Genomic DNA, 13,484 nt, shown 5'->3' with positions numbered 1-13,484 from the left:
AAACACCCCTAAATTTCTTTCACCTTGGTTGGCCAGTTCCATCCCATTCATGAAGTTACATGCATCTCCTATTCTTCCTTCCTCTATGATGCACTTTGCATTTATCTGTATTGAATTACTTTGCCAGTTATCACATTAAGTGTGCACATTAAATTAAACTAATTTAAAATTAAGTTAGTTACTTAGTTGGTTACAAACTTAGTTACAAACTAAAAATTTCTGAAGGTAAGTGAAACATTTCAAGTCTAATAACTTTATTTTTATTAAAGGTTGGTAACAAGCGTACAAAATTTTCAGTACAAAAATGCATAATATAATACATTCTCAAAAAGAATGAGCTATTTACAAATCTGGGGAGGCGAAAACGATAGAGAACGTGGTCTTCTGTGAATTTGCCACTTCACAAGATAACCTGTGAACCTTTGTGTATTTTTTAAATTAACTTTTATATTTGGCAAAATAGCCGGAGGGGAGGGGGGAGTTAGGCAAGGGATTGAGAAGAGGGCTATTCAGACACTCCTGCAAGAAAGTGCTGAACGGGGCACAACCACCGTGTTTGTTTCCTATATTCTCTGTGGTCTGGTCTGGGTTACCAACCGTCACAGTTTATCAAGCATGGTCTTTTGGACAAGGTACCAGACGGCTGTCCTTGCCACTGTTCACGCATCCCAATTACATCACAGCTTTCAGAATAGGGGGAGAGAGAGGTACAGAACATTGGGTGGAGGTTGAGAGGGGAAAGCGTTACCGGTCGGCCCACAACTGGGTTTCATTTGTCAGCGAGCTTGAAAGCGCCTTTCGATTGCCTCGTTCGATTACGACAGCAAATGGCAACGGCCGCAGCACCCTTCCCCTCTCCTGAGGAGGTTACCACACATGTGTTATCCACAGCATATGCTCCGTGAGTGCGGGAGCCGTGGGAATATGCACTGCAGCCAGTCAATGTCCAGCTTTCGTCGCATGACATGCTGACCTGCAAGTGAAAACATGGTGCATGAAAAGGCGGGCGAAGGACAGCCATAGAATCGAGAGGGATTCGAGTAAGCCGAGTGTTTCGGCTTAAAACGTTCTTGTACAAAGAAAAGAGGTTATAAAACTCAATTTAGAAAAGGCTTCACTCTCAAAAGGCTTATCATTATCAGACCTTAGTTTATGGTATACATGAAAATCCAAGGTATTGTGCAAGTGGAAAGACGCTGACCATGCTGAGTGTACTTCCCTTGGTAACTTCAGGGTGTTTTTTTTTTAAATGGGATATTTGAAAGGTGACTGAGATGTGCTCCGTGAATGACGAGAAGGCTAAATCGTAAATGGCCAAAAGCCTATTCTTTAAAAAAAAAATCAGTGGATGTTTAGAAGAATTAAAATTACCTTTCCTGTGAAGCCCATAGGTCCTTGTTCCTTCACCTCACACTCTATGCTTGGCACGTGGCAGCAGGTAGCGTGCGAGACCATCCCTGTTTGCACTGCACAGTGCTTGTTTGGCAAAGGCCTCACACTGTCACTGAACTGTCCAAAAGAGTGTGAGCTGCAGCCTGTCAAAATACAAAAGGCAAAACACTGCAGATGCTGGAAATTGGAAATGAAAACAGAAATCGCTGGGAACACTCGGCAGGTCAGGCAGCATCTATGGCAGCAATTGGCTGCCGCGTTCGCCCACAAATATACAGTCAATTCACTTTACAGTGTGTTCTGTGAAGCGCTTTGGGACGTCCTCCCGACGTGAAAAGCGCTATATCAAATGCACGGATTATTATTATTATTATTATGGAGAGAGGAAAGTGGGTTAACGTTTCAGGCCGATCACCTTTCGTCAGAACTGGTAGATGTTGGAAGGGAATATGATCTCATCATCTCCTGTCCTCCACCTAATTTTTTCCCTTTTTCTTTCCCTGACCCCTTCTCTGTTTCGCTTTATAATTTGCACCGTTCCAACATCCCCCGGTTTGATGAAAGGTCATTGGCCTGGAACGTTAACCCACTCTTCTCTCCGTAGTTGCTGCCTGACCTGTCAAAATATAAGTTGTGTTTATTTCTTTATTTTTTTTGGACCCTTTTGGTTTCCCATCTGTTTCCTACTGCAGGGATTTGTGCGTTATCCACTCCGTAATCAGGAGTGAGAGATCGTATACATTTAAATCAAACTCTGAACTCCTGATCTTCACTAAGCGCTGAGCTACTTACTTGGCAAAGCTTACCTCATGATTTGGTTGGTGTGAATGTGCCTTGAAATTAAGATCTAACCTGCAGTTACCCTGTATCCAATCCCATTTTAAATTCCGCTCTTACCAGTCAGCGTGTAATCCTTGTGTGGGCAGCCTGCCATCAGTGAGGTGCCATCATCAGCCTGTAAGCTGGCATTAACCACGCACTCTGCTGTCGGCCAACTACAGCACCGGGCGATGGCATAAACTCCATGACTGCCAAAAGCGTTATGGGCCACGCATTTCTTCACACTTCTTTCCTCCTATAGACGCACAGAAAATAAGATTAGAAGGGAATTGTGTCACTACTTCCACTGATGAATTTTATCACACAATTGTACCAACTGCTGACATTAACTTAAGTGCAAACTAAGCTTTGACATAGTGGCTGGAAGTGAGTCAATTTGAATACTAAGTTAATAATGCAAAGATCCCGTAGGTCAGGATGAAACACTCCTGGGTGACTCCTAAACACCATTACAAATCAACATCCTCTCTACTGGTGTTTTCTCTTCTTCCTCCCAATTTATTTGCGTCATCATAAGAGCTCCCTCCATACCTCTATGTGGTCACCCCTTCTCTTTCCATTCCTAGAGAAACTTGAGCAGCTGAACATCTCCTCGTTCTCGCTGCAGTGAGCTACCGCCTTCGCGGAGCGTGCAAGTCCCGATTGCTTGGACCACACAGTCCGGCACAAAAGCTGGTTCTCTGAAAACAAAAACAATCTATTAGGGTCGGGAAATTTATTGTAATTTGGTCACTCAATCCACGACTGTTTTGGGGACACTGCTGTGCACAATTGGCTGCTATGGTTCGCCCACAGCTCAGGAAAGTGGTCGTGTGGTAGGATATGACATCTTTATTTTGAAAGTAGAAAATATAATAATAATAATCATCCTTACACATTTAATACAGCGCCTGATCAAGTCTTTGAGAGGTCTCAAAGCACTTCACAGAATATATTGTAAAGTGAATTGACTGTATTTTGTGAACAAAATGCTGTCTTGTGTGTGATATTAGAGATAACAGAAATATGTTCGAAGATGTTAAACTTTACGAAGGTAGATTAGGATTCAAGTCTTCTTGAAATCTACATTATACCATGCAAAGTATCTCGCACAAACTAGTGTTGGTAACGTACCAGTAAACACGAGGGAAGGCAATCCTGCTATCCTGTTTGGTGTGATGAGTCTTTGCTCCTCTGGGAACCACACATCGCTGATGGCATTCTTTGTAGAATATTGGATTAGCCTCTGACGCAATGCGGACGCAGTGATATTGGGATCAGTATTCATTATCACTGCGGCAATGCCTGACCAGGATAAAATTGAGAAGGAAGTTAAAAAGCAACAGGAAAGTATGGATTATGGATGGTGAGCATTAAAATGATTAAGTGTACAGTTGTCTTGAGAGTACAGTGGTGCTTTCAATCTTTTAATTGATGCTTTCAATTGTGCTCTGTAATGATCTAGGAGTTTTAAACACTTTAAGCAGTAGTTTCGGGGATAGGGCACCCCAGGCTGCCATCCTCACCTTGGAACTGCCTACAGCAATTGGCACGAGTCCACACGAGTCCATTCCAAATCCCTGCCTCATTTCCAGTTGCTACCACACAGCTATGCCCTTGGTGCGGCCATAAATTTAAAAATATTCAGTCAAGAAAATGTATTAGGTTGAGCCATCACTGGCCTATAGCAGGTGGTTAAGAAACAATTGTCGCAGAGAATGGAGGCTTATGTTTTCAGGCCACCAAACTAGACATGGTGGGCACTCTTCAGCTTTCTAGTCAAGAAGGATCACCAGAGCATAACACACACAGCCTGGGAGAACATGGTTGAGAGAAGGAACTTGTTTGGCATGTTGAGAATTTAGAGCGATTCAGTGTCCTCCTGCTCTCTGGTTGACACCTTACTTTGGAGCCGAGCGAGTGCACTCACTGACTCACGTCTGGCCCAGGCGACATTACCTGCCACGTGAGCTGCTGCCTGGGACGTTCCGCTCTTGGAGGTGAAGCAGGTGATGCAGTCGCTGGATGCGCTGATAATGTCATCGCCAGGAGCAAAGAGGTCCACACAGCGGCCAAAGTTGCTTCCCATGGTCCCCAGGTGGGTTGGCTGGTTATTAAAATTGATGGCACCAACGGTGATCACCTAACGTTTGGCAAGCAAAGAAAGCAACTGTTTATAAGTTTCTTTGAAATCATACATACTTTTATTCCCATATTTTGCTTTATATTCTGCCACTTGAAGCCTTCTGGTCAGGAGAAGTATACCCAGGCCTCGCTGCTGTTCTACAATCAACTACTGAGATGTCGAGTGGTGCAGTTGGATAGCAAAGCCTTGGATGATGACACCAACACCAACCTACCCCTGGTTCTGATGCGGGTGAGTACGAGCAGGCATCATCCCTGTAGTTGCCGGCAGCTGCGATCAACGTGACCCCAGTGTGTGTCAGCATTCTAGCTGCAGAGTTCAGTGTGCGACTGAATCCCCCAGCGAAGGGCAGCAATACAATCATAGGACGGTAGGGCTGGACAATCACAGTGTTTCTGATGAACTCTAAGCCTGAGGAATAGAGGAACGTGTCGATATCATTATTAAAAAAAAAAAGACAAGTATTTGATATTGTTAAAAGTGCAGAATCCTTTAGTTTTCCAGTTTGGACAAAACAATCGCTACTATTCAATTTCTACAACCTACAGTGTAAAGGAATCTGAGGATCAGTCCTTTTGAGGAAGGGGGAACCGCACACATAAAAACAGGGGTTAGGCCATTCAGCCCCTCGAGCCTGTTCCGCCATTCTATAAACTCATGGCTAATCTGTACCTCGACTCCAAACACAACGCTCCTTTGCTGGGTAGAGTGCTGCCATCACTGTTTACCCCAGCAAACACCCCTCAGCACAAATTGTATCTGATGTATCAGGACAGTATCCTTCTATCCTAATTCCGAATTCTGCTGTGAGCAGGATGGGTGTGAGAACAGTTTAACGAGTGTCGGCAAACCTGCTGTAACCTGTGAACATCACTCACCAGCCAGAGCTCCACTCGTTACCCCTTTGCCTTGACAATTGAGGATTCTTACACTACGGACGTTTGCTCCTTTTGCAACTCCAGAATCCCGACCGCTCACCACCCCTGCAGTGTGCGTCCCGTGGCTATCACATTTACTAGTCTGGGGAGGAGAACAGAAACATTTGCATGTTAGAAACGATCATCAATAAGAACTACAGGTAGGTGGTACACTTTGTTCCAATGCTACTTTTAACTGTGGGAGTTCAGTTGGAATCCAGCCAGTGGGAGCGAAGGTTTCCTGTGTTTCTCCCCTCCTCCATATCCTAAATGAAAAACACTTGAGCAATCTCATTTCAAGGTCTGCTAGAGACGAACGCACGTCCTATTACTGTATTGTTCTGTATGAGCTTTCTGCCCTCTCTCAACAGCAACAACCACAACAGTTCTCCAAAGTACACAACTGGTGCTATATTTTCAGATTTGCCCTTGTATCGTCAAAGATGCAGTCTTTCAGGTGAAATGTGAAACCCAGAAGTTGTGGTGATTCAAAGGTGAAAGAGAATAGAGTCCCTTATTTCTGCTGTCAGCACTGGGTAGTAACTCTGCATCCCTGGAGTGTGAGCTTGGTTGGGGCATTGTCAGATTACAGTGACGAAACAGGTTGTGAGTCTGTGAAATGGGGTTTGAAAGCTGTGAGGCGAGTCCTAACCATAAATTGTAATTTCTCTGAATACAGACCCAGTGATTCAGAGGAAGCTAACAATCAGTAGACAGGACAGGCAACACAACACTTTGATATCGCTTAATAAGCTAGAATCCTAAAGATACTGTGTTGATTTATCTTGCAAATACACCCTATAATGGTGAATGTTTTTCTCTTGTGTCCTCCTTTTAAACCCTTCACCTCTTTCTCAATTTTCGCACTTGACAATGTCCTGGTGTTACTTGGAACAAATCTTAATGATACTTTGATAACCAAATATCTATTTCTTGGCACATTCACAATGCCCATCCAGCAGAAGCTTTCTCAGCCCTTTCTCTTTATTTCAAGTAACGCTCTCTTACCTGGCGGTAGAATCGAGTGCCATCCTCTTCTGGAACGCTCTCAAATTCTGTGACCAGAACCTTGCCTTCAATTTCTCGGTGGTTGCTCTGAATGCTGGTATCAAGTAAGTAAACCTCCACCAGGTCACCATTATCTAGCAAAAGAGGAAATTAACCAGATATCTGAGTCTAAAACATCTTCATCTCTAGGACTTGAATTGCAATTTAGCCGAGACGAAGGTAATCTGGAGGTGTCCGAGAGAGAGAGAGAGAGAGAGTGCGTGTTCCATTCCAACAATCTATCTCTGGAATTTCCATGAGTTGGTGGAAAGCATTGGATTCTGTACGGTTTGGATCCTCTTACGCACGGTGAAGCATTCCAACGTATGTCAGACACCCGGCTAGCAAAATAAAGCCTATAAACACAAGTCCACATCACCAAACTAACCATAATTCCTCAGTAAAAAAGTTTATGAGCGAATCCATGGAAAGAAATGTAAATATCACACTGGTGTAGCAATTTGTTCTCCTGTGACTGGGGTCAAGGTAAACTGCGACAATAATTTCTACAGTGTTTTTACCATCAATTCCCCATTATTGTTATGTTGGATCTATGCTCAATACAACCTAATATAAGCACTTTGCAACACAGCTTTGATTTCATACACGATTTACGGCAAAAGATAAATCTGGTGACAATGTCACTCCCCTTTCTGTAAAGAGCTCAAATTAGCAATTCTCCGCCAAACCAAACCACTAAACTGGCTTGGGAGTTATTTAATGAGTTTCTGACAAGGATTTAAAGGTACGCACTTAGAGGAGTGTACTGTTCTCGCTTCTCCTCAGCTGGGACAATGCGATGGAGGTTCCAGGGGATACTTTGTGCAAACACCAAGGAATCCTCTTCGATATATTCAATGTGAGGCAATCTCAGAGCCTTTGAGAAAAGATAGGTCACAAAACGTTGTGTGTTAGATGAGCAAAATATTCATACAAACCACACTGAACAGGGCCTTCCCTAGTTTGTGAAATATAATGATCTTCAGATGGGACTCGCTAGTATTTATTTATTCCACTGAGGTGTGAAACTAAGTGAATTCTGAAACATTTCATCCACCATTTATTGTCAGATTCTGCTGTATACTAATGATGGTCATTAGTGATTTTACCCCATTCAGTCTATAAACTATATAATGGACTACATTTAACACAGTGCTCTCCGTATAGCAATTATGCTCCTACTCTTACATTTATTACATTATTATATCTGATTGCTCATATTAAGCACATGCTCTCGATCTCCTTTTGCATAACACAAGATCATCTCTGACATTACCATGTCCAACACATCACTGCTCATCTTGATGACAAAACCCTGGAAAATGTGCCGGAAAACATGAACCAGCTCAGTCATGTAGCCATGTTTGGCAGCTTTTGTCCGGAGCCTGTTGATGGTGCGTTGTGTCTGGGAATTGTGAGTATTCTCCTTCAGCATCACGATGTACTGTCCTGGCAGTCTCCAGGCATCCTGGAAGGGAAGTGAGAAACGGCTATTGTTCAGTCATCAGGTTAAGTAAATGTCCATCATAAATCAGAACAAAATGATCAGCTGATCAATCCGATTCTTTTCACGCAGTGAGAACAAATGCTGTTCATTAAGAACCACAGAGAGTAATAATAATCTTTGGATTTGATATAGTCCCTTATCATGTCATTGAGACACCTCAAAGATGTCTGTAAAGTGCCAATCTCTTCCAATGGTACGCCAGGATTTAATATCATATATTAAATATTTTAATATACCGATATATACATATAAAATATGCTACTGTTTTGATTTCAGTTCGGAGCTACCTTCATGCAATCAGCAATATCTTTCTTGCTATCTCTGAGTGCAGTATAAGAAAGAAGTTCTGCTGAATCCTGCACTCCTCTTAATTCCTTCCACCCCACCCCAGGAATAAAAGCAAATCCATAGTCATGGGGTTGAAAACAAATTCTAGATCCTCTGTTAAACCACAAAATAAGTCAGAACGTTCATTACGTCCTCAGTGGAGTTAACACAAAAGCTAAAAAAAATGTCTTAAACGTTATTTTATATATCGTTTTGCGATCATTTTCAAGATCAGACTACATCACCCTGTCACCCCGACCATATCAAATACACAGTCAATTCACTTTTTACAATATATTCTGTGAAGCTTTTCGAGACGCGTCTCAACAATGTGATAAAATGCTGTATCAAATGCAAGGATTATTGTCAGTATTACTCTGAAATGTTCCCACACTTGGTATTGACTTTGTAATATTGCACATATCCCTAACAATACTATTTTCACAATGGAGCCTTTGACACTATTTCCAGCAACTTTGGCTGATTTAATAAATCTACATACTAATGTGATGGCCTGGATTAATCTAATCCTAATTGCAATGTACTGAAATACTTCATGGCAATGTTGTACATTATATGATATGTCGTTAGAAATTCTTCAGCCGCACCTTTTATCTGTGGGATAGCATTGGTTCTTTCTCTTTGTTACAATTCCTCAAAATCTATCAGAATAGTAATAGATTAATAATAGATATTTGATAATTTTGCCAGTCAGAAAATTGCAGCGCTTTATTGAAGTTATTCAGTTGCAAACAATAATATTTTCAGGGAACAGAAAGACAGTTTACAGCCAATGTTTAAATAAATCAAGTGCACAGAGGCAGTGTGTTAAAAGGGAAACCGTACGAAAGAATTGGTGCAGTTCATAGAGATGAAAAGCATTAAGGCAATGAGGCATTGGTTGGATAAAGGCAATTCATTTACAGAGGAATTTTTTTTATCTTCTCTGCGTTGCATTATTTCAAAGCAATGTCAACACTGAAATAGACTCACAAAAAACACACTTACTTTGTTGGATCGGTGAAAGGGTGCAGGCATGTTCTGAGTCTTAGCTTCAAACTCTACAAACGTTTCATAAATGGGAAAAGTTTCCAGAATCTCCTCCTCGAATTCCTCTTCTTCCTCAAACTCTAATGCAACAGACAGAGTTACAAACCAGAGGAGAATCACTAAGTTTGGGCAAACTTTAAAGCCACGCATATTGCAAGCCTGTGGGTTTCAGTTGGAGTCTCAGTGACAGGCGTCAAGGCTCTGTGTTGGGGGTTAAATACCTGGGGACAGATGCGGGGGCTGTTGATGTGATGGTCCCTGGTCTGAGGATCACGCCACTGCTCTCACATCGCATCAACCATTCATATCAAACTTCACCTGCCTTTGGAAAGCCCACAGTGATCAAATTACAAGCCAAGTGAAGCGAAAGACAGCCCCTTTCCATCAATGTTCAACCTACCTCTCTCAGCCCAGAGGAACTCAAGAAAACATGTGCTAAACTATGCAACTTACACATTGCTTTGCACATAAGATTGCACAGTTTACTGTATAAGATTGTAGAGTTGTGTTAAATAATGGATCAAACAATGCAATTATTTAAAATAATATTTTATACATGTGTAAAAAAACAGAGGGTATGTTACTCCTATATTCGTGGGGGAAAAAAAGAGAATAGCGAGGAAAGGCTTGCCTGCCTAATGATATTTGTTGAAACACAAAAGAAATGTTCCTAAATGTTGTTAGTGAGCAATGCCTTAGCTCAATTTAAATTCAAATCAACCATCGAGTTGGCTGCGCTGGAGCATTTGACGCTTCTGAAACTCTAAACCTACCCAACCGAACATTATTGGAAAAGAGAATAGAATTTCTCCCAGCGTGCGCCAGATAAATCTGTGTTCATGACTGTTTGTGACTATTTATTGAGCAGTATTGATAATAACAACAATTTGCATTGATGTAGCATAGGATAATGTATCAGAGAGCTTTACAACGATGGGTCGGTACATTTAGTGACTTGTGTCCCAGGTCATTAAAACCCAGATTAAGTTTAAAAAAAGAAAGCAATTGCATTAAAAATATATGATATATTACAAGCTGCTTTATGCAGCAAACAAATCATTCAGAACATAAGATTTTACCAATGAAGAAGACGTCGAGAATATCAGCGTTTGAAATCGTATTCTGGTAGGATATAGGTTATCTGAGATTAAGGATAAGGTAAGATGTTGTTGCTGAGTGACATCAGCACAGGGTGACCCACTGATGCATAGTGAGCTGTGCACCATGGTTGCATTTCAATTTACAATCCCATCTAAAAATCAACCCTTAAACACGCATTAAACGCCAACATCAGATGTTCTGAATAGGGTGTAGGTTTCCCAATGGGGGTAACGTAGAAGCAACTTGAATTCAAATTGTAGAATTTATTTTAAAATATCTTAAGAACAACTGGCGTCAGGATTTTGAAACTAAGAGTGAGATATTCCTGTGACTACTCTTGACAGTGTGAGATTTTAATCTGAGTGGTTCTAATCTGAATGGGCTGTACCCTCGTTTTTACACATTATACCGTTGGCGCATCTCTTTTTGTGACTTTCACGTTTGTGCATCTTAAAAGTAACCGATGGTGTTCGTCAAGTTATAATTGAAATTATAAATACAGCTCAAGTTTACGATGTTTGGTCCAGAGCACATTGGGTTAATAGTTCCTACACTGTATCTCAAACTTTTTTTTCCTTTCTCGTTCGATTTGTGGAAGCCAATCAGATTTATGGTTAAGTTGAGATAATCTTGGTTTCCTGGAAACACCCTTCTCCACAAGCCCAGATGGCAGTGTAGGGGAGGGAACTCCAATTCTGTAAGTTTAGATTAAAACATCTTTAAAGATGTGCACTTTGTTCACTTGATGTGTTAATCAGTGAATCCACTAGCTGGAGTAAAACTAAACTATACAAGCCGCAAGCTGCTCAGAGATAGGGGCGGCTGCTTTTGGCTATTGCTGACATCTTTCCCCAGTCACAGTTACTGGGCCCCTTTTCCGTTGCCCACTTTGGCATGTTGTCCATTGTATAAAATCCCTCTGTATCCTTCAATAGCTTTGGTCACTTTTGCCCGCATGTTTATAGTACATTCTGGTCCATCCTACATCCTTTGCACATATTTGCATTTTCCTTTACTCCTGATGCTCTCTCCTCTCTTGTTTTTTTGTCACCATTGGGGGCACTTACACTCCTCGTCTGATGTCCCTCTCCCTGACCGGCCCCATCAAGTATACTGCCTGATAGACATGCTCTCCTGACTCAACCAGCTCCTTCCAAATTCCAGCCTACCAATTATACTGCGGTTCAACCCAGCTTCTTCCCCTTTTCAAACCAAGAGCTGAGCAGAGTGGAGAGTGAATATTAAATTGGAGCTTCTCCATGTTACTTGGGTTTCCTTCTGGGTTTGAGTATAGAGCAGTGGTTTATGGTATCCCACAAGATGTTTAGAGTAAGTGCCGGCCAAAAAAAAACATCTCCTGTGCTTGTGAGACATCAGCCGAAATGTAAGCCTAGCCTCAACTACTGTAGTAGAACCACAAATAGAGATTATTGCTGTTGGAGGTTAAGTTCAATATAAGACTCTTGTTGGCCTTCCGAAGTGTTCTCTATTTTGAAGGGTTGCATGTCTGAGAAATCCTTATTGTAATTTCAGTTCTCTCCTTGTAGTTTCTTAGAGGGTTGTCCTTTAAATGGGATGTTGCTGTAAAGGTTAGCAGTGTGAGTCAGTGGTCTAATTATTTCCTAAAGTCCCACTCAGTTTCCTACCCAAAACGGCTTAGATTTTTTTGAATTAGTCGTAGTTTATACGTCGGATAAACGGCTAAATTGTAATGGTTTCTTGGTCCAAATAATCCTAAATCCTATGCAAATCATCTCCTTACTTGTAATGCTGCTGCCGCACTTACCCGCCAAAAAAACAAAAACAATAATAAATTGGTCATTTTCAATCTACGACTGTTTGTGGGACATTGCTGTGCGCGATTGGCTGCCGCGTTCGCCCACAAATATACAGTCAGTTCACTTTACAGTGTGTTCTGTGAAGCGCTTTGGGACGTCCTCCCGACGTGAAAGCGCGATATCAAATGCGAGGATTATTATTATTACCGGCTGCTTTGAAGTAAGCATGCACAGTGTTCTGTTTGAAACAAGCACGGGAAACAAAGTCTTGACTCATCAGCCATTGATAAAGTGCCACATGTGCAGTACATTACAGTGTTCTCCGTTGAAACAATCAAGATCTTGACATCAGGCAATAAGGTTCAACTAAATGCAAGTTGGTGACAAGGACTGTGCACTTGTTCACTGTATTTGTTATTTGTTAGTCTGACTTATACATAACTTTGCACATATACTTATGAAATGACTTGTGCAGGTTTGCCTGCAAGTTTACCCTTGTAAACCTTATTATAGTTACCCTTAGTGCAGTTCATAACGTTGCTTATAGTTTACAGATAATGGTACATTTTGTCTAATATGAAACCTGGTATCACTAGAGCACTGCTGGGCAATGCCAGAGGCCTTAATTTGTTCCACTGTTATTTTTATTAAGTTTTCCACTGTGTTTGCGTGGCTCTGCTGTGCACAACATGTTTGCAGCTTTGTGATTTGAAACAGGTGCGACATGTGCAAGACTGACTGGAGTAGCAGTACCACCTGGTGGTACAATCTAGTGCTGCAAAAGAGAGCAGTGCAACAGTAAAGAAAATATACAGCAGCACAGAACGGTAGAGAAACCACAATAAACATGATATAGATTCACTGGGCTTCCCTTTATATCCCCCTCAATTCGCAATGCTTCAACGTGCTGTGCCGAGCAGTGGTAAGATGAAGGTGAACCCAATAGCTCATTCCGGTTATGGTTTAACATCAGTTAACGCTGTGAAGCCCAGGGTAACTGCCCTCCTGCAGGGAGAAGTCAGCGAGATCTCCGCTACTCAACCCTCTCCTGCCTCCTTGCATGCAAGCAGCATTGACAGAAACGTTCAGTTGTATAGAGTTCTGGTCAGACCTCCTCTGGGTTCAGTTTGGGCTATGATACCTCCGGAGAGATGTACTGACCTTGGAGGGCAGCTCAGATTGACCAGAATGATGCCTGGGCTGAATGGGTAAAGTGTGAGGAGAGGTGGTCAAACTTTTGTGATATTCCCTTAAGCTGAGCAGGTTCAGGGGAAATCTCATTAAGATGTTTAAAATGATAGCAAAGTAATTTGCTGAGGTAGAGAGACAGGAACTCATTTCCTCTGAATCCAGAACAAGAGGACATCAACCTAAAATTAGAGCAAAACCAATTAAGAGTG

The 13,484-nt window shown here is 41.8% G+C and overlaps 1 protein-coding gene across 1 annotated transcript; it reads right to left on the bottom strand.

Moving 5' to 3' along the window:
- Window positions 1-286: 286 nt before the first annotated feature.
- Window positions 287-9,479, bottom strand: pcsk9 (proprotein convertase subtilisin/kexin type 9). The gene is made up of 12 exons (XM_007899835.2): window positions 9,164-9,479; window positions 7,598-7,789; window positions 7,075-7,198; window positions 6,283-6,416; window positions 5,236-5,377; window positions 4,572-4,768; window positions 4,171-4,354; window positions 3,346-3,516; window positions 2,764-2,912; window positions 2,290-2,467; window positions 1,372-1,535; window positions 287-973 (listed from the first exon to the last, which is right to left on the bottom strand). The coding sequence occupies exons 1-12, from the start codon at window positions 9,353-9,355 to the stop codon at window positions 770-772; spliced, it is 2,031 nt and encodes a 676-aa protein (XP_007898026.1). The 5' UTR covers window positions 9,356-9,479; the 3' UTR covers window positions 287-769.
- Window positions 9,480-13,484: the final 4,005 nt, after the last annotated feature.

This window comes from Callorhinchus milii, unplaced genomic scaffold (genome assembly GCF_018977255.1).
Source record: "Callorhinchus milii isolate IMCB2004 unplaced genomic scaffold, IMCB_Cmil_1.0 Scaffold5, whole genome shotgun sequence".
Taxonomy (NCBI): domain Eukaryota; kingdom Metazoa; phylum Chordata; class Chondrichthyes; order Chimaeriformes; family Callorhinchidae; genus Callorhinchus; species Callorhinchus milii.
This window is presented reverse-complemented; position numbering and strand designations above follow the sequence as displayed.